This window comes from Rhinopithecus bieti, unplaced genomic scaffold, assembly GCF_001698545.2.
Source record: "Rhinopithecus bieti isolate Rb0 unplaced genomic scaffold, ASM169854v2 scaffold_10712, whole genome shotgun sequence".
Classification (NCBI taxonomy): domain Eukaryota; kingdom Metazoa; phylum Chordata; class Mammalia; order Primates; family Cercopithecidae; genus Rhinopithecus; species Rhinopithecus bieti.
This window is the reverse complement of record NW_016806920.1, coordinates 296,358-323,548: the sequence shown is the minus strand read 5'-3', so window position 1 is coordinate 323,548 and position 27,191 is coordinate 296,358. Positions and strand designations below refer to the sequence as shown.

General features: G+C 37.7%; 1 protein-coding gene across 3 annotated transcripts; it reads left to right on the top strand.

Moving 5' to 3' along the window:
• On the top strand, positions 1–27,191 carry IFRD1 (interferon related developmental regulator 1). Of its 3 annotated transcripts, XM_017878660.1 has the most exons (12): positions 1–350; positions 5,275–5,379; positions 5,511–5,595; positions 6,426–6,550; positions 8,358–8,515; positions 11,314–11,364; positions 11,448–11,626; positions 11,717–11,825; positions 17,671–17,805; positions 22,183–22,311; positions 22,734–22,829; positions 25,437–27,191. In XM_017878660.1, the coding sequence occupies exons 1-12, from the start codon at positions 257–259 to the stop codon at positions 25,524–25,526; spliced, it is 1,356 nt and encodes a 451-aa protein (XP_017734149.1). In that variant the 5' UTR covers positions 1–256; the 3' UTR covers positions 25,527–27,191. The 3 variants fall into 3 exon arrangements, with proteins under 3 accessions (XP_017734149.1, XP_017734150.1, XP_017734151.1); XM_017878661.1 differs by lacking the exons at positions 11,448–11,626; positions 11,717–11,825 and having other exon boundaries at positions 25,437–26,196; XM_017878662.1 differs by lacking the exons at positions 11,314–11,364; positions 11,448–11,626; positions 11,717–11,825 and having other exon boundaries at positions 25,437–26,196.

Genomic DNA, 27,191 nt, shown 5'->3' with positions numbered 1-27,191 from the left:
TTAAGGCGTCGAGGCCTCGCCTGCCCCGCCTTAGCTCCCGCGCTAGAGAGAAACATGTATCGTTTCCGATCACAGGTCTTCACGGGGATTTCTGCTGCCGCCACCGCCCACTCTTACCCCCGCCGTTTCTCGCCTCTGTTGTTAGCCGAAGACTCGCCTCTCAGCTGCCCGCCGCACAGACGCACGAGTAAAAAGTGCAGCTCCATCGGCTGATCCTCGCTAAGCTCCGACTCTAGGCGGCACCGGGCGTCCCACGATGCCGAAGAACAAGAAGCGGAACACTCCCCACCGCGGTGGCAGTGCTGGCGGCGGCGGCTCAGGAGCAGCTGCAGCGACGGCGGCGACAGCAGGTAAGGGGGTATCCCCGCCGCCGGCATCCCGGTTGCCGGCCGGGCTGGCGAGTCTCCCATTCTTGGGCACGGTGGGAGTTGTAGTTCTTTCTCTGCGCTACACGTTTGCGTTTCCAGGGTGTGTGGTTTGGCCACTGAACTACAATTCCCAGCGTGCCCTGGGAGCCGCTCCTCGCGCGATTTAGATGTGGCGTGCGAACCGGACTCTTGGGCACCGGCTGTGGGGGCGGGGAGGAATGGGTCCATGGGCCTGAGAGTGTGTGGGAACAGGGGCTGACCGGGAGCTGGGCGGGAAAGGAACTATTCTCAGTTCCTTTCTGTGCGGCGATCTCTCCCGATCTCTCCCTGACCACGGGTGGGGAAGAACAGGGAGTTGGGTCCATGCCGTCACTGGCCGCCTTTGAGCCCCGGCTCCAGTATGGAGCTCCTGGGATGCCAAACGTCCGGCAGGTTTGGACGGGCTCTTGCGTCACGCGGCGTGGGCCTTGCGCTGTGGGCCCGGGGTGACGGAGAGGCTTCGGGGAAGTTTTCCGTCCCGCCTGTCCACCTGGCCAGGCGGAGGCCTCGGAGGCGGGGGGACCACTTTCTGCCCCCTAGGCTGTGCTCCTGCCCCTAACTGGCACCTGCAGAAGCCCCGAACCTCTAGCACCTCTGCGGTCACCCGAGGCGACCTCCTGCTCACGGGGGAAAGAAACGCGTTCTCCTTTGTGCTGCATTCTATATGTTCTCTGCAGTGAGCCCCAGAGAGGCAGGGTGTTGGGGAGCTTAGGTTACAGTTGGCTAAAAGTTGAGGTTATTGTGCCCTCGCTACGAAGTTGAAGTTTTTCCTGGGTGGGATGGGTAGGTGCGTAACTGAATTTATGGTTTTCTACTTACCATATGGTTAAGAAAAAGGATTCCAATTGGAATTGGAAGGCCCTTCTAGGAGAGACCCCAATAAACTCAAATCGAGTATTAAATAACCTGGGTAATATTTTATTTAGAAATTTAAACAGGAGTTAAATATTGGAGTATTCTCCGACGTTATCGCACTGGAACTATTAGCCGTTAGGTATTTTTGAACACAGTTGTCACTCTGCCACGCTGCCACTCAGAACGATATGCCTTTGTTCACAAGAAAAGTAAATATGCGGGTTATGTTGGTAAAGGTTTTGGAAACTGGCATTTAGAAAGCTCAAAACTCGTGATCATGTATTAAACATTTAATACTTGACCATAGGGAGGGATTCTTAAAACAGCAATCTTTTCCATTTTTTTAGGTGCCTCTTTATTTTGAATGCTCTCCATGTTGATGAAATTCATTCTTTATCAAGATGTAAAATATGTAATTAGTTTATTGTGGCCTCTGGTTGCTTTACTTGAATTGAGGATACTTTTTTTTTTTTTAAGGGGAAGGGAGTCTGTCTGTGTCGCCTAGACTGGAGTGCACTGTGGTGTGATCATAGCTCACTGCAACGTCTTAACTCCTGGTCTCAAGCAATTCTCCCACCTCAGCCTTCTGTAGCTAGGACTATGGGCATGTGACACCATTCCTGGCTATTTTTTACATTTTTTGTAGAGACAAGGTCTATGTTGGCCAGGCTGGTCACAAGTCCCTCGTCCCCAGGGATCCTCCTGCCTCAGCCTCCCACGATGCTGGGACAGTGCCTGGTCTGAGGATATTTCTTACCACTGTGTTTCAGCTTTTCCTCATCTGAATCAAACATTTTAATTCTTTCTAGAAGATATTTATTTTATTCTTTTACCCTTTTGTTGATGAAATGGAAAAGTTTGAAAGCTAAAGTTTGAAAGTTGTAATGATATTAGTAATGGCCTAGATCACGCACAAACCTTTATTCCCGTCTAAAGTTTCTGGGCAAGCCTCCTTCCCTTTTTGTGCTTACAGTACCTATGCAGGCCTCTGGTGGCTGTGCGGGGATTGCCTTTTAAATTTTGCCTCAAGGCTCTTTTGTGACCTTTCATCAACTTTATTGCTGCTACCTTTTCACTATTTTAGTAGAAAAGATCCATTTCGCCACTGAATTTTAGCATATGTAAACAAATGGAAAATTATTCTTTGATTAATTTATAACACAATACATGCTTTGAATATCTTTGGAAGTATGTGCTAGAACTTGTTAACTGTGGTTGCCTCTCAGAAGTGGAACTGGGGAAAGGGATGGGGTGAGATTTACTTTTTGAAACTTTAACTTGGTCCCATGTGAATGTTTTACGTCTTTAATAAACAATTAATAAATAATAGTTGAGTAGAAGAGATGGAAAATTACACAAACTTTTGCTTACTTACAAGCCACTTACCTAATTGGTATTTTTAAATGACATCTAGAAGAAATGGGATTCAAATGAGGTCTCCACTATATAACCAAATTGTCATTATTACTTTAATGACTTTTCCATTTAAACTATTTTTTATGTTAGTGGAGAGTTTTAGGAAGGTAATAAAATTGACTTCTTTTATACAGGTATGTCATAGCACTTAATTTAAAGAGAATGTTTTCAAGAAAGAACAAAACCTTGTTAGCCCTCTAGAAATAATTTATGTACCTAGAGTGCCGTCTCTTTCACGGTACTTAGGCTCACAGCGTGGGTGAGTTTGACCTAGATATCAGACATTCATACAGGGTTTTTTTTTCTTGATATTTGTATGTGTGTATTTTTTTTCTTTCCCTCAAATCTTAGAAATCATTAATACTGATGAGTTAAGGGACCAGAGTAAGAGCTGCATAGGAGGAATACTCTCAGAAATAGGCTATGAAAAAGAAAAACTGTGAATTGACTTGTGAATAAATGTTAATAAAATTAATCAGATGACACTCATCTATTGCCATGACTTCAGTCATAAACACGAGGAAGATAGATCCAGAAATAGAGTATGATGTCATAGGTCTTTGTTTATTCCTGTCCTAAGCACTCTAAGAGATTTTGAGATTTTGGCTTCATTACTTAATCTTTATGGTTTACTACTTTGGCACCACGCAAGCAAATCTGAAGGCCACTTGCTTGCTGTGTTAATTTAAAAATCTGCTAAATTCTCTGTTTTGATTTTAAAAAAAGATAACTCCTTTAAAAAAAAAAATCCAGCCCAACAGTAACAGGCTTAAATTTGGAGCATTAAAAAAAAAAAACAAAACCCTTAGGGTGGAGACGTTTGAACATAGGAACTAGGAACTTTGATTTTACTGAAAGGGAATTAGGTTCAGAGGTTAATCAGGTGACTCACTGTCACTTTTAGGGCAGAATTTGGGACTTAACTCAGTGCTGATTGTAGTGCATGACTTGGCAGGCCTTTTATTAATGCAAAATCCCTAAGTGACTGTGTATTTATTCCTGAAGTTAATGAAGTTGAAGGAAAGATGGTAGTTTTTAAAAAGATTTTATTTTTTTTAGTAACAGCATTGGTACTTTTTTTTTTTTTTTGAGACAGAGTTTCACTCTTGTCGCCCAGGCAGGGAGTGCAATAGTGCTATCTTGGCTCACTGCAATCTGTGCCGCCTGGATTCAAGCGATTCTCCTGCCTCAGCCTCCCAAATAGCTGGGATTACAGGCGCCTGCCACCAGGCCCAGCTAATTTTTGTATTTTTAGTAGAGACTGAGTTTTGCCATGTTGGCCAGGCTGGTCTCGAACTCCTGACCTCAGGTGATCTGCCAGCCTAAGCCTTCCAAAGTGCTGGGATTATATGTGTGAGCCACCTCGCCCAGCCAGCATTGGTACTTTTAAACTCTTGCACATTGTATAGAACCTTTCCCTTAAAGGTAGTTTATCTGATAGGCTTTTATACTATATCAAATACCAAAACTTCTATTTTAAGCCTTTTTTTCTTCTTTCACTTTAAGTTGTCTTTAAAACTACCCTGTCTTAACTCCTTAATTCCCCTTAACATAAGACATGTGTAACCTAAAAACCTATTCACCAGTTCATGTTTGCTAAGCCCAGCCATTCTCATTGGAAAATGTATTTGTCTTACTCTTATGATTATCTATGATACAACACTCTATTTCTGGATCTGTTTTCATTGTCTTCATGATTTGAAATCATGGTCTGGAAATAATTTTTTCATCTTCATATCAGTTTTTTTTGAGACAAGGTCTTGGCCTGTTGCCCAGGCTGGAGTGCAGTGGCACCATCTCGGCTCACTGCAGCGTCTGCCTCCTGGGCTCAAGCGATTCTTCTGCCTCAGCCTCGCGAGTTGCTGGGACTATAGGCATGCACCACCACGCTGGGCTAATTTTTGTATTCTTAGTAGAGACGGTGTTTCACCATGTTGGCCAGGCAGGTCTCAAATTCCTGACCTCAGGTGATCCACCTTCCTAGGCCTCCCAAAGTGCTAGGATTGCAGGCAGGAGCCACCGCCCACCTTCCTATCAGTTTTGGTGTCATAAAAAAATGAGTGCCTCAGCTGGGGGTGCAGTGACTCACACCTGTAATCTCAGCATTTTGGAGGCCGAGGTGGGTGGATCACGTGGGTGGTTCATGAGGTCAGGAGTTCGAGACCAGCCTGACCAACATGGTGAAACCCTGTCTCTACTAAAAATACACAAAAAATTTGCCTGTAATCCCAGCTTCTTAGGAGGCTGGGGCAGGAGAATTGCCTGAACCCGGGAGGTGGAGGTTGCAGTGAACCAAGATCGCACCACTGCACTCCAGCCTGGGCGACAGGGACCGAAAAAAAAAAAAAAGAATGCCTCTTGTTAGAGGACTGATGCGTATAGTTGATATATCATTGGTGCTTTGAAATACGTATTAGGTGAACTGACTTAGTTTAAGAATATTTAAGTATGTTCACTTGTGATAAAATTATCTCTTTTTATATGAGTCTGTGGTTTTATTACTGGATTTCTCTTAAGTAAACTTAAAAATTCCAAAGTTAAATATTTAGATATATGCCAATAAAATAACTTATCTCTTTCCTCTTTTACCTAATAGGTGGCCAGCATCGAAATGTTCAACCTTTTAGTGATGAAGATGCATCAATTGAAACAATGAGCCATTGCAGTGGTTATAGTGATCCTTCCAGTTTTGCTGAAGATGGTATGAGTTTTAAATTTAAATTTGTGACTTTAGATAAAATGTTTCAGGTGGAGGAATTCTTGTAGCTAAGGTATACTATTGTTCCCTTTTTTTCTTTGACATTATGATGGCTAGTTTATATTATTTCTTAGGACCAGAAGTCCTTGATGAGGAAGGAACTCAAGAAGACCTAGAGTACAAGTTGAAAGGATTAATTGACCTGACCCTGGATAAGAGGTAGGCAATACTGGAAACTCATTTTGTGTGATTCTACGCTTGATCTTAGTCAAAAGCTAAGAGAAAGGATTATTCTGTGTGATTCTAATCAGCTACCTTACATATATATAATTTGTGCAGCTCTCAGATAATAGCAATCTATTTTTCCAGAAGGTTAATTTGTTTACTTTGGATCATGTTTCTTGTTCCATTGGACTTTAATGTGTGTGGTAACATGCCATTAGAGTTTAGATTGAGTCAGATTAGTAATTGTTCTAGCATAACAGCACATACATAACTCTATTTGATTATAATATAAATGAATTTGTTGAATTAAAAGTTAATCTTCAACTAGAAATGATAATGAAAACTTGCTTTAAGCTGCTTGTCCACTAATGTTGTTATGATATGAAAAAATGTCAAAGCTAGATTGTTTTCTTCACTATAGCTTCAGAACTGACCTTAATAGAATTAAAAGCCCTGAAGATGCAATTCTAGACGTTTATAGTTTTTTAAAAGTGTAAATTTACTTAAAATATGTAATATAGGAAAATAATACATTGAAACTATACTCATACATTGAAACGATAAAATATTATGTAGGCATTTAAAGTTGTGGCAATCAAACTAAAAAAAATGCCATGATGTAAAGCGGCCTTAAGTGTTTTGTGTAATAAGGTGAGTCATAGATAGAAATTAAATTATATTATTGACAAATGGTTAGAACTTGATGAGAATTAGATTTAAAAAATCTATACATAGATAAAGTTTAGAAGGAAATAAGATTTTAAAAAGTTATTTATTATATACTCCAACTGGATCTTCTTTCTCTTACATTGGGTGTTAAATAGTGCAAAGACAAGGCAAGCAGCTCTTGAAGGTATTAAAAATGCACTGGCTTCAAAAATGCTGTATGAATTTATTCTGGAAAGAAGAATGACTTTAACTGATAGCATTGAACGCTGCCTGAAAAAAGGTAATGCCCTTATTTTTGAGTCACAGACATAGAACTAATAAGAAGTATGTTATCTTCTTTTTGGTAACATTCAGTAATAGCACTGTAACACTGGTCCACTCTTAAAATTTTCTAATAGTTAAGGAGTACACCATCTTGTTATAGTTCAAAATGAGACTTGTTAGAACTTTTGTTTTACGTAAAAAAAAAAAAAAAAGCTTGAAACTAAGAAGGATTGGGGTAGATTGTCATCATCCTTTTTTGTATCAGTAGAGGTGATGGTCTTTCTCTTGTTACCAGAAAAGCTTGAAAGTGTGTCAGACATCTAGCTCATTTTCCCTCGCACTTATATAAAACATTGATTATACCTGTAAATTACATCATTTTCAGGATATCCCTTGGAATACTTGAATTCTAGAACTTTGTAATAGAAATTCTGGAATTCAAGTTGTTACAGTGATAGAACTTTTAAGACCAAAGAGAGATCTTAAAGATAATGTTGTCAGACCTTAAAGTCCAGTGTTACCAGACTTATCAGATTTAGGACCACCAAATTTAAAAAGACTTGTGACCAGGCATGATGGTTCACCTCTGCAATTCTGGCACTTTGGGAGACGGAGGTGGGAGGGTCGCTGGAAGCCAGGAGTTGGAGACCACTTGGGCAACAAAACAATACTTGGTTTCTATTATAACAAATAAAACAAAACAAGATTTGGTGTCTGCCAACTTAGCCAAGTAAGAACATTATGAAAATAATTATCTTCCACTATCATTATTTTATTAGCAAAATATTCTAGCACCAAAAATGTAGAAATGCACTTTTAAAAAATTGAATGAACTAAGCTTTATATTCTTATTTTTCTCATTTTACCTGAGAGTAAAAAATTTTGTTGTAAGTGAAACCTTTGATCAAATTCACCTCTTCCATTGAATAGAATAAAGAAAGGCCTAGGAAAACTGAGATGGATCTAAGCTTATATATCTTGTTATTGGTATAGTTGATAGCAGACCCAACTTTTTAAAGATAACACAATGGCTCTATTAAAGGTGTTTTACATTCAAATTGTATGCTATAATGGTTGTTGGACTAGATGACCTTTAAAAATTCCATTTTAGCTTGCATATTTTTTACATTTTTAATTTATCAGGTAATAGTTTAAGGTTAGTATTTGCCCCACACCTCACCTGTGGTATATACAGTTCTCAAGAGTTAAGTTATATTTACCTTTATATAAGTGTATTTTTTGCACCACTGCATTCCAGTTTGAGTGACAGAGTGAGACCCTGTCTCAAAAAAAGAAAAAAAAAGTTAATAAATGTATTTTTTATGGTCTTAAAGAGTTATTTTTAATCCCGTATTTATTTTAAAAAAATGTTGGTGGGGAAACCCTGAAGGTTTACCTGATGGACTGTGTACACCTGAAATACTTAGGAGATTAATTCAAGGGCAATTTGAGCACTGTTTATATGAGTACATTAAGGAGTTTGAAGACAGAAATTGGCTTGAAACACATTTAGTTGAACTGTTAAAATACTCCCTTAAGATAGATATTAATCTCCATTTTACAGATGAGGAACCCTAGAGAATAAGAGTAATTAATCGATGATCGTTTGGCTACTAAGTGGAATCTAGGATTTGACTGAGGTCTGTCTGTCTCTATAGTTTGAGCTCTTTAGCCTAAGTTTGTAACTTGCATCAAAGCCTGGAGCATGGGGTTTCAAAAATGGTAAATGCTATTTTGTCATTGATCAAATTTGGGAAATTACTGTCTTAGTAAGTGAGTCTACTGAAAAGACTATCGTGATTGCATCTTGGCTGCTTTTATAGGTAAGAGTGATGAGCAACGCGCAGCTGCAGCATTAGCATCTGTTCTTTGTATTCAGCTGGGCCCTGGCATTGAAAGTGAAGAGATTTTGAAAACTCTTGGACCAATCCTAAAGAAAATCATTTGTGATGGGTCGGCTAGTATCCACGCTAGGCAAACTGTAAGTATAAGATATTTACATTTGTACATCTGTCTATTCATGATAACCAGACATGGTGCGCCTATAGTACCATACCGGCTACTCAGGAGGCTGAGGCAAGAGAGAGGATCTTGTAAGTCCAGGAGTTTGAGGCAGCAGTGAGCTATGATCATGCCACCGAACTGTAGCCTAGGAGACGAAGCCAGACACTGCTGCTAATTTTATATTTATGGATTTGGGTAGACATAGGAAACTCTGAAATTCTGACTTGCGAAATAGTCTTCCAATTTTGGGGTTTGAGAAAGCTTTCATTCTCTGATTGTTGGATGTTTACCTCTTGTAACACTTGACTTTAGATTTTGGGTTTTGGGGGTTTTATATTTTGTTTTTAGTGTGGCAGTAAGTGATACAAATGATCATATGGACATGTTTTACTTTGTCGCAGAAACGTCTGATGTGGTCTTAGTGGATTTGGAAAAATAACATGTGATCCTAAACTGTTTTTTTAAACAAGTGAATCAGTTTAAGCTTGAAACATTTTAATACTTTTAATATTGATTATCCAAATCAGCTTCCTTATTGGTATTACTTAAGTGACATTAATCTTTGTCTAAGTAGCTTGGTAAAAATGTATTTCTTCTTCTTATCATCACCACCCAATGCAAATTGGCTGGAACCCCAGGCCTCCATTGCAGCTCCACCCACCTCTAGGTTCTCTCCATATGGCAGCCACGTTAGCTAGGTGACAGACTCAGACAGAGCATGTCACTTTTGCATCTAGTTCCTTGGCTTACCAGCCATGTGGAAGCTGGGAATAGTCTAGCTGTTTGCCCTGGAGGCAAAGAAATTGGAGTTTGGCAACTTCATAGTAATCTCCGTGCCCTCCAGTAGTTAATAATCCTGAAATATTTAATTAGCTTTTGCTACTTAACTTTTTCTTTTCTTCTTTTTGGGTGAATATATGCAACTTTTAAATCATGTGGAACTATGGGTATAATTTCGTACTAGAATGACAGAAGACACTCTGCTGGGTAGATTTTTGGAGCAGTCACTTAATTTTGATTGTATGCGAGTTTTTTGTTCATTTAAAGGCATTTTCTTTTCACACTTCCGAGTTGCTGTGAATTTTAAAAAACGTTAGTCTCCCTTTTAGCAGGTGGAATCCTTATTAAATTGAGGCAATCCTAGGGTTTTTTTTTTTGTTTTTTTTTTGACAGGGTCTCACTCTCCTACCCAGGTTGGAGTGCAGTAGCACAATCATGGCTCACTGCAGCCTCCACCTGCTGGGCTCAGGTTATCCTCCTGCCTCAGCCTCCTGAGCAGCTGGGACTATAGGCATGTGCCACCATGTCTGGCTCACTTTAAATTTTTTGTAGAGATGGGTCTTGCTGTATTGCCCAGGCTGGCCTTGAGCTCCTGGGCTTGAGTGATCCCCCTGCCTTAGTCTCTCAAAAGTGTTGAGATTATAGGTGTGAGCCACCACACCCAGCCAGTTCTAGTTTTTAATTGGCTGTTTTTCTTAGAGTCATCAAAAGGAACCATGTAGCCTTGCTTCTGCTGCTTACTTAGCAGAAGGGATTATGGATTGAAAATTTCCTTTAATGCTTCGGCTACTTTTAAATTTTAACAGTGTTCAGTTTTTACCAGGATAATATAATGAAAATAAAATAGTGACACCAAGCAGATTAATATCACAGATATCCTCATAGTACCGGAACAGAACTGACTGAAACCTGGGCCTGATGCCAATGGTGACTTTAAAGACTTAAAGCTTTAATAATACTTGGAACAATATGAGGGAATTTTAGTAACAAAATGTGGAGAAAGGGGAAATGGAGAATAATAAAATCTCAGATTACCAATTCTGTTTTTATACAGATTAATNATTAATTTGTTAAAACAAATTTTCTGAGAATTGAAGGCTTCTGTTTATGTTGCAGGTAGATGGCTTGTGTAAGTGTTGTGTTCTAAGTGTTTTATTCGATAAGCTTTACCTTTCTAATCATATAGTGTGCTCACTTTTGTTTAGCCCTTCCCCTCCGCAAACAAAAGGCAATTATATGATTCCCAGCCTTTTTTCAGCGTAATCCAGAATAAGTGAAATTTGAATTAATGGGATTAATTAATTAATTGGGTGGGAAGTTTGAAGACAGCTATTTACGTTTTATGAAATTTCTGCTCCTGTGTGCTTATTTCTTGGAAGCTGATTTCTTTTAGAAGTTTTCATAGTAGAGTCTTCATAAGGACAAAAGAATATAGTTATAACAGCTAAAAAACCAGTGGAATTGTAATGTGTTTTAAAGGCTTTTTAATAGAGAGGGCAGGCTTCTTTATCTCATATGTCTGAGCTTTCTATCTTTGAATTACAGTTGAAGTTTGAAATGATCCAGTAAGCACCTGTAAAGCATACAGAAAGGAAACGAGGGGATAGTTCACCCTTTCAGAATGCTTTACTGACATAGACTCATAAAATTAATTCAGTAATTTAAATCATAGATTATGGAGCTGCAATTGTTTTAGAAATTATGTAATTCTTTTGCATGCTTTTGATTTTATGGATCAATAGAAGACCGAAGAAGAACAGAATCACTTTGTTAAAGTCATGCTGTGAATTTGGTAGCAGAGCTTGAACTGAAATGCACTTCCTTTGATCTTAGTTCAGTATTCTTTCTCTCCTTACCTCTTTTATATACAATGCTTGGGGCCTAATATATCATGTTGCTGAGAACATTTTCACGTTGAATTATAAAAGCAGGAAGATGTAGAATTAATAAGAAATAAAATCATTAATATCTATATATATATATATTTTTTTTTAGTGTGCAACTTGCTTTGGTGTTTGCTGTTTTATTGCCACAGATGACATTACTGTAAGTAAAAACCTTTGATTCTAGTTATCTGTGGTTATTTCTAATTTAAGGTGGTTATCTTACTTCATATTATTATGTGTTAGGAACTATACTCAACTCTGGAATGTTTTGAAAATATCTTCACTAAGTCCTATCTCAAAGAGAAAGACACTACTGTTATTTGCAGCACCCCTAATACAGTGCTTCATATCAGCTCGCTTCTTGCATGGACACTACTGCTGACCATATGCCCAATCAATGAAGTGAAGAAAAAGCTTGAGATGTATGTATTTTTAGTTTCATGTTTTATAAAAGCAACATTTAGTGGACATAATTGGTTGTATTCACATAGTAATGACTAACTGTTTTTTAGGCATTTCCATAAGCTTCCAAGCCTCCTCTCTTGTGATGATGTAAACATGAGAATAGCTGCTGGTGAATCTTTGGCACTTCTGTTTGAATTGGCCAGAGGAATAGAGAGTGTAAGTATCTAACTGGCCAGAGGAAAAAGCTTGTGTCACAAGGCCCATTGTTCCATCATTACCTTGCAATTGAGAATTGGACAATAACTTTGGAACGTGGCCAGCTTGAGAACCCAGTGATTTATTTCCCTGCTTCTTGGCAGTGGTGGTATAATACTTTAGAGAGCGGAAACCAGTAGGGGTTGGTAGAGCAGTGTTTGACTGTGGTTCATTATACTTAATTTCTGCTGTCTGTAGAACTGCAGTTTAGGGATGCTCATGGAGAGTTTTTTCTAGTGTAATCTGTATGGAACTGCTTGGATTTCTCAGATACCCGATATATCAAGCTAGTGAAGGCGTGTGATACTTCATAATTAATATCAAACAAATGAATAAAATATTAAGTCATCATAGGTTTGGGATGAGATGGGTTCAGTAACTTCTCTAAGCCAAAGATGGAAAGAAACACTGCTCATTAGACTGGGACATGTGCTTTGCAGTTACCCATTCACTTGTTCACTCACGGATGTTAGTTACCATGGCTTGGCTCTCGAAGGGATTTGAGTTTGTGATAGTTTGATCAGCCGACCCAGTTTGCTTTGTACCCATTGGTTTAGTGCTTACCATCTTATGTTCCAGGAAATCCTTTAATTTGGGCAAACTGGGTCATTTGGTAGCCTTAGTTTGTCATCTCTATTTTAAGGATTGCTAAGATAAAGGAATGCCTCAAATCTTACCATTGGAAGGGAGAATTTATTCTTAAGATACGTGATTCAGATACTGTGCTGATATTTAGAAATGAGAAGCAGGTTTGACTGCCTTCACACTGAATCTGTGAAGGATCCAATAAGAAAACTAAACATTTGGGAAATGGGTAACTAAATAGTAGATATTATTGCCAACCTTGAATTACTTACTAGCTGCTTTTTAATTTAAGGAGAAAGAGTATATTTTCAGAATGAAACTTTTTTGCATTTAAAGAAGTTATTTAACAGTGAACAGTCCCAAACAGGATTAATACAGTTCTGCCGTGTATAGTCATTCACATTCCATTCTAGGCCTGTATTGAAGAAAGTTTACAGTCTTAAAATTTTTGTGTGTGAAGGGACTCTCTCCTCCCCTACACTCCTTTTGTTGGAGGGATAGTAGGTAGGAATGGAAAGTAAGTTAATGTTGTCAGTAGGTAATAATTCTCCTTATGTGAGAAATTGGACTCAAATTTAGCAATTAATTTAATTTTACTGAGCTAGTTGATACCTTCTTAACCTCAAGGCATGGAAACCAGATGTCCCAATTTTTAAACTTAACATTCTTCTACTGGCCAGAAATGGCAGTTTCTTTTCATTTTTTTCCTTGGAAATGCATTTTTAAAATGAAGTCATAATGTAGTTTTAATTATACGTGTTGAATTTAAGTTTGTATAAACATTATATGTATAGACACATACATATATATGTACATACACACATACAAACCGACATATCTTTTCTCTAACTTAATAAATTACACAAGATAACCAGGAGAACTCATCCAGACATACTTCATTTGACTTGAATTTTGTCCAAGGGCAAAATGAACTGGGTTACAAAATAGAACCTAGTGTTTTATTTGCTTTTTTTTTTTTTTTTTAAATAAGCTTTTATATGTGGGTGCTGGTTGGGAGATAGTTATAGGGTGTTCAAAAATGAAATCTAGGGTGTTAGTGAAAAACATGGACAGATTTGAAATAGGGTTCATACAGCAAATGAGTTTTGAATTATTCAAGTCCTTTTGCTAACTCACTTTCTGATGTTATTAACTTTGAAATCTAGTGATGTGACGAATTCTGCCTGAGAGACTTAGAAAAAAACTTTCGAAGAGCTAACTTATAGGTTGGATTTTAATGAATGAGTTAGTTAAATAACAATAATAAACTGTTCAAAGTTGAAATTAGTAATTATTACTCCTTTGTGAGAGTTCTAGATTAATGGATGTTTGCCATATAACCAATTAGATAATAGTAGACTCTGGAGCTGTTCTGCCTACCTTTAGATCTCTTTCTCTCTTACTAGTTGGATAATATTGGGCAACTTCTCTATGCCTCAGTGTCCTTATCATTAAATGGAGAAATTATTAGTCACAACCTCATAGAGTTGTTGAGAACACATGATAGGTACAGTATAAGTGGTAGCTGTTACTTGGAATGTTGGTTGAATTGAGTATTGCGTTTGGCAGTAGTCTGCTAGTGGCCTTTTGGGAACTTGAGAGTAACTTAATATAAGAGAGACATTATTTGGTGGGCAGAATTAAGATCTTGGGAGCCATTGCTGGTGCAATCCCAGCTTGGGAAAATTTAACAAAATCTAGTTAGACCTTTTCCAAGTCTCACCCATTCCATTCCCCAGCTGGGCGGACAGAGGAAGTGCTATAGCATAGAGAGAAAAAAAGATAATAAAAGACCAAATATACTCCTGGGAGCCAAATCTGAAATCACCTAGATTTTATACTTTGGAAGCAGCAACTTAGCATTCTTCTTGTTTTTTGCCCTTGTTTGTATAATAACTGACCCTGTGTAAAAATATCCCCATACCTTGACAAAGATATTCTGCCTTGATGAGTAGGAATTGAAATAAATAAGTCCTTTTAAAGACAGGGTCTCACTCTGTTGCCCAGGCTGGAGTGCAGTGGCAGGATCATACCTCACTGCAACCTCAGACTTCTGGCCTCAAGCAATCCTCCCTCCTCCTTCCAAAGTGTTGGGATTATAGATATAGAGCCACTATCTGGCCTCAAGTATTATTTTAATATTAGGCTTTTGTATGATTTTGATTTCTTAATACTTAGCTATCCAAGACCCAGCTTATTTTGTTTATAATGAGTGTTCCAGTGACTTCTGTATAGAAATAATAGTTTGGGGAATGGTTAGTTTTTGTGACCTTAAGCATCTCACCCTGTCTGCCTGAACTTTTGCAGAAATTTTCTTTGATTTCATTTCATCCTAATTCCATTCAACTTTTGAAACCATTTAATTGGTAACTTATTTTGCTTTGAAATAATTATCTTCGGCTGACCAGTTTGTTGTATTTATATTGTGTTAGATTCAAACAGGCTATTTATAACAGTAAGATCTATAACTTAATGGATGTTTATGTCCTATGTTTTATATATTTCTTTTTTTTTTTTTTTTTTTTTTTTTTTTTTTTTTTTGAGACGGAGTCTTGCTCTGCCACCCAGGCTGGAGTGCAGTGGCCGGATCTCAGCTCACTGCAAGCTCCGCCTCCCGGGTTTACGCCATTCTCCTGTCTCAGCCTCCCAAGTAGCTGGGACTACAGGCGCCCGCCTCGTCGCCCGGCTAGTTTTTTGTATTTTAAGTAGAGACAGGGTTTCACCGTATTAGCCAGGATGGTCTCGATCTCCTGACCTCGTGATCCGCCCGTCTCGGCCTCCCAAAGTGCTGGGATTACAGGCTTGAGCCACCGCGCCCGGCCTGTTTTATATATTTCTAATAGTTCCTTATAATAAACCTATGAGATGTGGGTGGTGATAACTGTTACATAAGAGGAGCCTGAGATTGCTAATGTAGTTCTGTCAGGTTGTACAGATCTACGTGGCGGATGCTTGTGATTCAAACCTAGATGTTCTGACTGCAAAACCTGTGTCTTAGGTATGATATTAAACTGCCTCATATAGTTGTGATTGCTACACAGATTTTTTTTAAAAATGTGAGTTCTATATGCCTCCAAATCTAGAATATCGATATAATAGTTAATGCTTCAGAATTTATTGGGGATTTTATTTTTATGTCTTTTTAATGCTTACAACCATTGTTGGAGAGGGTGGATATTATCTTTTTTTCAGATGATAAGATAGATTTGTAATTTATAAAACTTAGTGTGGAGAGTAGTAGATTTGAGATTCTAATCTAGGATTTTTGACCCTGTTGTGTAGTAATGACTGCTATTTTTTTTTATTATTGATAAGAGAATATTAAGATAATTTATTTATGTCTCTGGGAGCTCATTTTTTATTTGCCCCAGAGTGGTACAGCTCTATTATATAATTATCCTAAACTCCAATTAATAGGCTTTTGAAAGCTGTTTATGGCCTGTTCTTAGTTACATGTTACATTTTATTTCCTTCCTTCCTTTTTTTTTTCTTTTTAATGCCCAAGTACTCTCTAGAGCCTTTTTTCTAAAATACTTAGCATTTAATTTTTCAAGTTTTAATAGGATATTGAACTTGGTGATTCACAAACTAAACTTGATTGGGTTTTATCCATTGCTAAGATTATATTACAGTGGAGTTTTTCAGCCGCAGCATGCACTATTGATATTTTGGGCTGGATTATATTTTGTTGTTGTAGGGGTGGGGGCTGTCTTGTGCGTTGAAAGATATTTTGCAGCATCCTTGGCCTCTCTCCCACTAGGTGCCGATAGCACCCCCCTCTCCTAGTTGTGACAACCAAAAATGTCTCAGATGTAGTCAGATGTCCAGTGGGAAATAAGAACATCCCCAGTTGATAATCACTGGCAGTGATTCTCACTTCGTAGAACAAATTAAAATAATGTATAGAATTTTCTTAAATTTTGATTTATTCTTCTATACAAATTAAAAAACCCTTTACATATACAGATATACACACACATATATTTAGAATACTGTAAAAGAACAAGTAGCCAATAAAATGAGTAGGAGACTGCTAGTCCCTGAAATGTACTTGTTTTTTATAAATAAAATTATTCCCATCTTGTTATGATGCAAGCTGATTCTTTGGAATTTAAACACAGTTTGGTCTATTTTAATACCCACTTTGCATCTTATTAATGGGTATTGTTTCTAACTTAGATATAGGAGGTTGAATTGGAACATTAGAGGAAAACATTTGTTGGAATAGTTAAGAATATGTAATTGGAAATATGACAAGAAGATATTTATGTACTTAAAAGCTAGAATATCCGTCACATTAATTTCAAGCTTATTTTTCACCAGTGTAATAATCCTTTTCATTTTAGACATTAAAAGAAACCAAGAAGGTCCAGAAGAGCTGTTATTTTAATTGAATAAGTTAAATGATTCTTAACCTCTAATGCAATAAATGTTAAACATGTATGAATAAACTAGAACTGGAGATTGCCCATCTCCTGGCTTCTTAGTAAGAAGTTATCTGTTCTAGTTTTGATCAGCTAAATAAGTTTGACTCATTTTTTAGTTTTAGTGTGGTTGTAAAATGGAGTTAGGGAATAAAAACACCACAAATAAAAGAGACTTCTTAAATGCATAGCCACGTTAACTGTGACAAGGAAGCCCGTAATCTGCTTGAGGTCACAGCAAATTTCAATACATTTTTCAGCTGTGCCCCAGAAAGGGATTAAAACTTGTTCTTGCCTTAAATAATTTAATCACCTGAATTATGTGCTTTATTGCTTATTTGAAATATGGCAGTAAATTAGAAGGTAGGTACTTTAAAAGCACTACTAGTAGCTTTATGCCTTTGGGATAAGAATAATTGGAATTCTGTGAATATTTGGTTTGGGGATTGGGAAGCCAAGGGTGGAAGCTATATTGGTGTATCTGTCTCTCACAGGATTTTGAAATCCCAGTAATGTCTCATATATGGTGGGAACACAAGAAGTGTTTGTTGGATGCATGTACTTGGAAGAGAAATGTTAATTGTTTTGCTGCAGTACATCATCTTGTAGTCAGCATTTCTGGGTTCGATTATTTCATGAAAATATGTGTTTATGTGTGCCTAGTCCCCAAACACCATGAAGATTTACATTGCCCTATGCAACTGGATATTTTCCAAAGGTAGACTGTTCTTTGTTAGCTCTATATGAGGTCAGAAAAGAAAAACAATAAAGGAAACAAAATTGCTTTTCTTGACCAGGACTTTTTTTATGAAGACATGGAGTCCTTGACGCAAATGCTTAGGGCCTTGGCAACAGATGGAAATAAACATCGGGCCAAAGTGGACAAGAGAAAGCAGCGGTCAGTTTTCAGAGATGTCCTGAGGGCAGTGGAGGTAGGCTTCTTAAATGCTGTAATAGCTTCTCATTTTGAAATTGGATTGTTTCAGGCTGAACTTGACAATTGGGCCGTTTTGTTGATTGAATTTCACCTTTGAAAATAATATCTCATTTTACAGCCTAGCAGGTTTTTAACAATGTAAGTGAAGACTTTTGTTTTTTTCAAAGGAAAATTAATGCTGATGTATAAAGATACTTTATTTTAGTTTTTTTTTTTCTTTTAAATCAGAAGACTCATAGTGATAGAAATGTGTTTGACCTTGGTGTATTTGTCATTTAAACAGTGGTGCTTAGCATATACATTCTTAGTGTACAGTATTTTTTGTGAATTTAGTAAGTTATTGCCTATCCCTTAGACTCCAACCCAGCTTCATTGTCTTTTGTTTGTTTATTTATTTATTTATTTATTTGAGATGGAGTCTCGCTCTGTTGCCCAGGCTAGAGTGCAGTGGCACGATCTCAGCTCACTGCAACCTCCGCCTCCCGGGTTCAAGTAATTCTTTGCCTCAGCCTTCTGAGTAGCTGGGATTACAGGTGCCCACCACCACGCCCGGCTAATTTTTTGTATTTTTAGTAGACACGGGGTTTCACCATCTTGGCCAGGCTGGTCTTGAACTCCTGACCTCGTGATCCACCCGCTTCGGCCTTCTGAAGTGCTGGGATTACAGGTGTGAGCCACCGTGCCAGAGGTCGTCTTCATGATCTTTCTAGGAAAGCTGGAGGCTAAAAACTGAAATAACAAAACCCAGCATTTTAACAAGGCCACTTAAAATCATTATCTGATGCTTGAATTTCTTTTATAATTCTCAAACCTGTTTCAATCTATATGACAAATAAATTGGTTTAGAATGCATGGCTAAAATGAACTATAAGACAAAAGATAGTCTCACTGGAGAAAACTGAAAACTTTAATAATTGTTTTTGGTAACCCAGGTAAATATTTTTTGGATTTAAAGGGTGTGTTTCTTGGATTATTGCTATTTGATATAGCAGTTATTTTAAGAGTATCTTCAAAATGTCATTCAACTTGATGTGTGTGTGAAAATTTAAAATGAGAATTTAAACTGGAGATAGTGCGACCCCACACCAGATCCAGTTTTAATATGTTCCAGTGAATTCTTACATGTACCCTACTTTCTTAATTTTAATCTATTTTTAGAAAAGTAAAATCTAGGATACAAATTAGATCCTTTGGGATTTAAATACTTTGGTTAATGCTGACTTATCACATTATAGTAGTATTTTATATTTACTCTGGATATTATAGTCTAAAAAACAAAACACCTAACTAGAGCAAGTATCCATATTAAGAATTAAAATTAGTCTTACAATTAGTGTGGCAGTATCTCTAAAGTAAGCCATTTTCTTTAAGTAACTATAAACTATTCCTATATTTAGATTTTTTTTTGAGATACTATAGTCTTCAAAAATATGATGACATGTCCTAGATTTTCTGGATGGACCTGATTTCAAGTTTTCTGCCCTGATGCGTCACCTTTGAGTAGTAGATTGTAAGAGTCTCTACTGGCCCTCAAACTGGGCCAACCATAGCACTCAGTACTGATTATTCAGAGGAAGACACAAGTGACATTTCAGCCTACACCGGTATTAACAGCCCCTTGTTGCGTATTCCTCAGACACTGTTAAATGGAAGCCATTCCTATCCCATAGTGATCTACCTGCCCACCTTCTTTTCTTCATCTCAGGATCTCCCTTGTCTGTCCAGCCTCTGCTTCGATGCACCTGCCTGAGAAAGTCCTGTCCTCAGAACCTTGCTAAGGGTTGTTTCTCTTTTTCTTTTCACTGGAACTTAACTTTTTCTGGAGTACCCAGCTTCTCAGATGGGTCTTTTAAATGAAAGTTGCTCAACTGCCACAAAGGAGATGTAAACATCTTAGGTGTCGTAGTGGCTGCCACACCATTTCTTTTCATTTAAAACCTTTCTTGAGGCTCATGCATTCCTCAAATCAGTGAGCACTTAATATTTTAGGTGTTTTGCCATAGTTTTCTTATTTCATTTCATTATACCTCTTAAGCAATAGAATTGTCTCCTTTTAAAGGAGAAATGGGGACCAAAGGAATAAAGAATAGTTAAGTAGCAGAGCTGAAATTTGAACCCACTGTTCTGTGCTCTTTGAGCGTGGCCCAATCCTATATACAGATAGGTCAAGTGAGAGAGTAACCGTTTCACTTAGGTCTGTCGATTAGGTCCTTAGTGACCTTTATAAGAGCAGCTTCAGTGGACTGATGAGGGAAAAGCCAGATTGAAGTGGATTGAAAAGTGAGAAGTGATTAAGTGAAGATAGTATGCCTTGACTATTTTAAAAACCTTGGCTGTAATGGGAAGGGGAAGAGAGTTGATAGTTGGAATGTAGTGGTGGATTGCGGGAAGGTTTGTTGTTTTGTTTTGTTCTAGATAATAGAGACAATTTATGGAGAAGGAACCAGTAGAGAAAGGAGCATCTGAAAATGTAGTCTGTTTCTTAGTATCCATGAGGCATTGGTGCCAGGATCCCCCTCAGATACCAAAATTTGAGTATTCAAGTCCCTGATATAAAATGGTGTAGTATTTGCATATAACCTATGCACGTATACTTTAAATCATCTGTAGATTACTTATAATACTTAATACAATGTAGGTGCTCTGTAAATAGTTGTTATACTTTATTGTTTAGGGAATAGTGAAAAGAAAGAATAGTCTGTACGTGTTCAGTGTAGTTGCAATTTTTTTCTGAATATTTTCTTTTTTTTCTTTTTTTTTTTTTTTTTGAGACGGAGTCTCGCTCTGTCGCCCGGGCTGGAGTGCAGTGGCCGGATCTCAGCTCACTGCAAGCTCCGCCTCCCGGGTTCCCGCCATTCTCCTGCCTCAGCCTCCCGAGTAGCTGGGACTACAGGCGCCCGCCACCTCGCCCGGCTAGTTTTTTGTAATTTTTAGTAGAGACGGGGTTTCACTGTGTTAGCCAGGATGGTCTCGATCTCCTGACCTTGTGATCCACCCGTCTCGGCCTCCCAAAGTGCTGGGATTACAGGCTTGAGCCACCGCGCCTGGCCCTGAATATTTTCAATCCATGGTTGGTTGAATCCATGATGCAGAACCAACCAGATATGGAGGATTGACTATATATGTAAAAGATTGGGATTAACCTTGAATTGTGGAGGGACAGAAGTCTATCTCTGTTACCACCAGGAGAGACAATAATAGGTAAGGATGCTGATGACTTTATAGAGGGTTGGTGGGAAATAGTTCTTTCGTGGTGCCTTAATGTTTTCTGAAATAAACAAGGTTAAAATAAGATAACTGTGCTGTTACTTATTTATTTTTGAGCTGATGTTATGCACCAGATGGTCACTGTGTTTGCCTCACATGCATGTCCTCTTTTACACCTGTAATAACCCTCATGCAGTGTAGGTAAAGATGGCCCCATTTTACGGGCAAAGGAACAGACTCAACAAGGTTAAGTTACTTGATGAAATCACAAGCCCGCAAATTGCCTGTCTGTGTTGTCTAGAGTTGATGGTCTTTTCTATTACATTATATACTTTGTCTGCTGAGTGAGAAGGGGCTGAGGTAGATGTCTGGAAGGCAGGTGGAGTGGTTTTGTCCTTCAAGTTCTGTCTCCTTTCTCCTCTCCCTGTGGCAGTCAGCTTCTTCCTTCTTGGTTGCTCTGACATAGTCATGATTTACCAAAGAATTAAGTAACCAGTTTTCTTAACAAGTTCTGCCACTATTCCAGCTGACTTTTCTTTATCCATCTAACTTTTATTTCCGTGTCATTTGGGCTGCACTCCCTTGGTTATACCTTTGAAATGGTCTTCTGACAGAATTGTTCCGTTACTAAATCTTAGATTCTAGTGTTACCTCTTATTTTCTTATAAACCTAGCCTGAACCTCTTGGAGCCCTCTGGTTGCTGGACCTTTCCTTTTTGCTTGGTCAGTTAACCCTATTTACCCTCACTTTCTTCCCTGGATCCCTGCTGCTCATCATTTCACCACCCCGTTTGTGGTGCCATTGTGTTTTCCTGACTGTTTGCAACTTTCTTCCCTTTCCCATCCTAGGCCATTAAAAACACCTGACCTTTTTTTAAGTTTGTTGAGACATGTTGAAATTTAAAGGTGTTCTCAACAATGTGGTTTTTTGCCTTAATAGTTATTGAAACTCAGTTGAGCCTTCAAGTTTATCAAAATTAGACCAATTCTATACCCTTACATACAGGATAGCAATAGTTTGTCTACATCTCAGGTATGACAGTATCAGTTTAAGCCATATTGTTCATTTATCTCAGCGTATATGGCTGTTTAGAAATTGTGTTTACATAAGATCCCTTTGGGCCTTTTTAGTGCCTGTGGTAATTTTGGTTCTTCCATTGGCTAGGAACGGGATTTTCCAACAGAAACCATTAAATTTGGTCCTGAACGCATGTATATTGATTGCTGGGTAAAAAAACACACCTATGACACCTTTAAGGAGGTTCTTGGATCAGGGATGCAGTACCACTTACAGGTAAGTCTCATCCTTTCTACATATTTGCTTTTAAAGTAGGGAGCAGTCTTGAATGTAGCTCACTTAATTGGCTTTTGAAATGAATTAGGTATCCAGAGTGCTTCCACATGTTAGAAAACAGTAAACTTATTTTTGAAAGTAGACTTGAATAAATCTGAAGCTGTTCCTTTTTTTTTCTTTGTATTGTTAAAGTTGGGTGGGCTGTCACCGATGTCTGTATGAAAGCAAATAGCTTGACATAGCTTTCTTGGATTCAAGGCATTGAAAACAATTTGCTCTCATATTGAGAAACAGAAAATAAGTGATCTAAATTTGTATCTGTAGGTTCCACATAACTTCTGTTTGAATCAGAGTCACTCTATCTGGTGAAAAAGAGCTATAATGTTTAATACTGAGCTATACCCCCTTTTCTTTCACATAAGTCAAATGAATTCCTTCGAAATGTATTTGAACTTGGACCCCCAGTGATGCTTGATGCTGCAACACTTAAAACGATGAAGATTTCTCGTTTTGAAAGGGTAGGTTTTGTTTTTATTTTTAATAAAACTAAGTGCACCAAAGCTTTGATTCTGTCTGGTTTCACCAAGTTACCTGTGTCTGCCTATATTGGGAGTTTTAGTTTTTCATGATGTTTCATATAGAACAGCTGTACTAAAAATACAGAAAGCATTTAGAGTGGGGGGGCGCATGTATATATATATATATATATATACGCACACACATGTGTATAAATATATACACACACATAATACACTTGTATATGTACACACACATACATATATATGTCAGTCTGGGTGACAGGAGTGAGACCTTGTCTCAAAAGGAAAACAGAGTAAATAATATTGCAGCTTGTTTGCCCATGAGGTATATTTCTTTCATTTTATGAAACATATTTTGACAACACATTAAAATGTAATATGTATATATATATTTTACATATAATCCTATCTTAATATAGGAATGATGTTCATATTTTGTTTCTTTTATTCTATGGAGTTTTATGTTCAAGAATAAGGATTTACATAGCCCTTTTATATCAGATAATAGCCTACTAAGTGAAGTACCAGACTCATTTTACAAATGAGGAAACTTAAGAGGGTTTGTAGCATTAAATAGTAATTAGTATCATTTTTACTTAACATTTCTTGGTTTTTTTTTTTTTTTTTTTGGAGACAGGATCTTGCTTTGTTGCAATCTCAGCTCACTGCAACCTCTGCCTCCTATGTTCAAGCGATTCTCCTGCCTCAGCCTCCTGAATAGCTGGGATTACAGGTGTGCACTACCACAACCAGCTAATTTTTGTATTTTTAGTAGAGATGGGATTTTGCCATGTTGGCTAGGCTAGTCTCGAACTCCTGACCTCAGGTGATCCACCCACTTTGGCCTCCCAAAGTGCTGGGATTACAGGCATGAGCCACCACCACGAACCTACATTTCAGAAATCCTTAATTTGTATATATTATTTTGTGTTGAGATGAAATTCACATAACAGACTATTTTAAAGTATACAGTTCAGTGGTACTTATTACATTCATGAAGTTGTGCAACTCTAGTTCCAAAACATTATCACCTCAAAAGAAAACCCTCTCTTCATTAGCAGTCACTTCCCTTCTGCTACCCGCCGCAACTGGCAGCCACTTATCTGCTCTCTGTCTCTGTGGATTTACTTTTTCTGGAGATTTCATATAAATGGAATTGTATAGCATGCAACCTTTTGTGTCTGACTTTTTTCATTTATCATAATGCTTTGGAAGTTCATGTTGTAGCATGAATCAGAGAGCTTTATTCTTTTTTGTGGCAGAATAATATTCCATTGTATGGATATATATCACATTTTGTTTATCCATTGTAACAGTTGATGGACATTTGGGCTGTTTGCATCTTTTGGCCATTGTGAATAGTGTTGCTCTGAACATTCACATACAAAATTTTTTTTTTGAAAGGCTGTTTGCAATTTTGGGAGGTATTACCTAGGAGTGGAATTGTGCTGGTTCAGATGATAGTTTTACATTTAACTTTCTCAGAAACCACCAAAGTCTTTTCCATAGCTGCTGCACCAGTTTACATTCCCATCAGCAGTGGAGAAAGATGCCAGTTTCTCCACATCCTCACTAATAATTATTTTAATTATAGCCATTCTGGTGGGTGTGAAGTGTTTAATTACATGTTATAGAACCTGCATATTTTATCAGTTTTATATCCACATAGTTGTTTCTTGTATGGCATTTTAAGTTTTGTAAGAAACATTAATATTTTTACATACTTTTCTCTTTAGAATAATTTTTTTTAAGAAATCCCCTGCATAATGTATTGCCAGATTACCTTCCAAAGTTACTCTAATATTGGAGACAATATTTAAATTGTCTCTAGCAATGAATGAAGGCACGTAGTTGTTACACAAAGATTTGACACCTTCACGTTTTATAATTTAAAAAATTTAATTGGTATTAAAATGGCACCTCATCACTTTTTTCCTTGTTTTTTTTAATTGACAGCCAAGCAGGACTATTTTCCACATTAGTCATGATTTGTCTTTTCTTGGATGAAACTAAATGTTGATGTTCTTATTTCACTGTTGTTTTTTGAAATTGTCTTATTTTCTTGGTGTTTTGCAAGTTGATTAGTGCTTTTCTGAATATGGAATAGCCATTAACTCTTTTTTTGGTTTTTTTTTTTTGAGACGAACTGTAGTTCTGTCTCCCAGGCTGGAGTGCAGTGGTGTGATCTCGGCTCACTGCCACCTTTGCCTCCCGGGTTCAAACAATTCTCCTGCCTCAGATTCCCGAGTAGTTGGGACTACAGGCTTGTGCCACCACGCCCGGCTAATTTTTTGTATTTTTAGTAGAAACGGGGATTCACCATGTTAGCCAGGATGGTCTTGATCTCCTGACCTCGTGATCCACCCACCTTGGCCTCCCAGAGTGCTGGGATTACAGGTGTGAGCCACCTCACCTGGCCCCCATTAACTCTTTATTTTTCTCCTTCATTCTTTGTGTGTATTTTATAAACATTTAAAGGTTTATAGGTTCAAATTAGTTCATTTCTTTGTGACTTTTACCCTTTTTCAGTTTTATATGAATATCTTAAATCTTACTGATGCATGTTTTTCCTTTTCTTCATTTCAGCATTTATATAACTCTGCAGCCTTCAAAGCTCGAACCAAAGCTAGAAGCAAATGTCGAGATAAGAGAGCAGATGTTGGAGAATTCTTCTAGATTTTCAGAACTTGAAGCCTATTTTCTAATTTCTATTTTTTTTCTATTTCAATGTATTTAAACTCTAGAGATGGTTTTTATCTTGGATTAACTTAGATAACTTTTGTAGTAGGAGTTATATTGCTTATAATTTAATGTACAGTATTGAAACTGGTGAGTTCTGATTATTAAATATTCTCTGTAAATCAGTAAACATGTATAAAGTGTTTGTAATGTCATAATTGGTCATAATTTATTCACGAAGACAGCAAAAAACTTTGATTTCATGATGGGGAAAACTATTAGCCAAAGTTTAATTTCTTACACTGTGGTTGTCAAAAATACTGATTTACTATAATGATATATACATACAAGATATTTAACTTAATATCTTAGACAAGAGTTCTGGATACAATTTTGGGATCTAGTTCCCTGGAAAAGCTGCCGTATTTTTAATTTTTAATGGAGTGTAGCTTTTCAAATCCTGTCACTGGCATCAACAAAAGGAATTATGCCATGAGACCTTACAGTTGTACTTAAAAGCCATTCAGTTCAGCTATTGGTAGTTCATGATGAATTAGCTTATGCCAGAAAGGTTGCTAACCTTAATGTCTGAGAGCAGTAACACTGATTTTATCTGCTGTATGAGACTTTGTGCATTTTACTTTGAAATAAAGATTTTTTTCACACCGAAAGTGCTTCTCTTCTAATAGAAGAAACATTATTTATGGCTTTGAGGTACAGAGTCCATAATGACTAGGCCAGGTGGGCAGGGAGACAAAACTTTATGTGTATATTTGCGAACATTAAAGTAGATGAAAAGAATGTAGCAATACGTAATTGGGATTAAGGTTTCTGACTTTCGAGAATCTTGCTGCTTGGCAACGTGCAGTGGCTCATGCCTGTAATCAGCACTTGGAGGCTGAGGCGGGAGGATGGCGTGAGCCCAGTTTCAGACCAGCCTGGGCAACAGCGAAACCTTGTCTCTACCAGAAATTTGAAAAGTGAGTGTGGTGGTGTGTGCCTGTACTCTTTTATCTACTTGGATGCTGAGGCAAGAGGGTAACTTGAGCCCAGGAGGTCAAAGCTGCAGTGAGCCGCGATTGTGCCACAGCGCTGCAGCCCGGGTGACAAGAGTGAGAACTTGTCTCAAAAGCAAGACGGTAAAAGAATATTGCTGCTGGTTTGCCCATGAGGTATATTTCTTTCATTTTGTGAAAAGCATTTTGACAGCACATTCACATTTAATAAACTTTAGATTGAAATACCTAATGCAAGCAATGTGCCATTTCAAATCCATAGACTTGTTTCTTTGATACTCTTGCTGTAGGTCACAGTGAGGGGTAGGGAAGCGTATACACTGTAGGGAGAAGTATCAAAATCATTTAAGATCTTTTTTCCAAACTAATGTTCCTCTCCAACATCCAACAACTCTTGGAAGTCTGGTGCTCCCTCTAGGTGAAAATCATTTGCTGTCGTATGGAGTCACTGTTACTGAGTTCCATCCCCCAGTTACAGTACAGTGGAAAACAGGTTTAGAATCTAGAACTTGTTTGTATGCTGTCACTTGGTTATATTCCAAGTAGGTTAGAACCATGGAAAAGAGATTGCAAATGGTATAGTTTCTTCTAAATATTCAATTGCATATATGTATGTATATGTAATTATAAATAAAAATGAATTTTT

Coding starts and splice junctions, on each gene's coding strand:
- IFRD1 (XM_017878660.1), top strand. CDS start 257: ATGCCGAAGAACAAGAAGCGGAACACTCCCCACCGCGGTGGCAGTGCT. Junction 351..5,274: donor AGCGACGGCGGCGACAGCAG/GTAAGGGGGTAT, acceptor TTTACCTAATAG/GTGGCCAGCATCGAAATGTT. Junction 5,596..6,425: donor GACCTGACCCTGGATAAGAG/GTAGGCAATACT, acceptor GGTGTTAAATAG/TGCAAAGACAAGGCAAGCAG.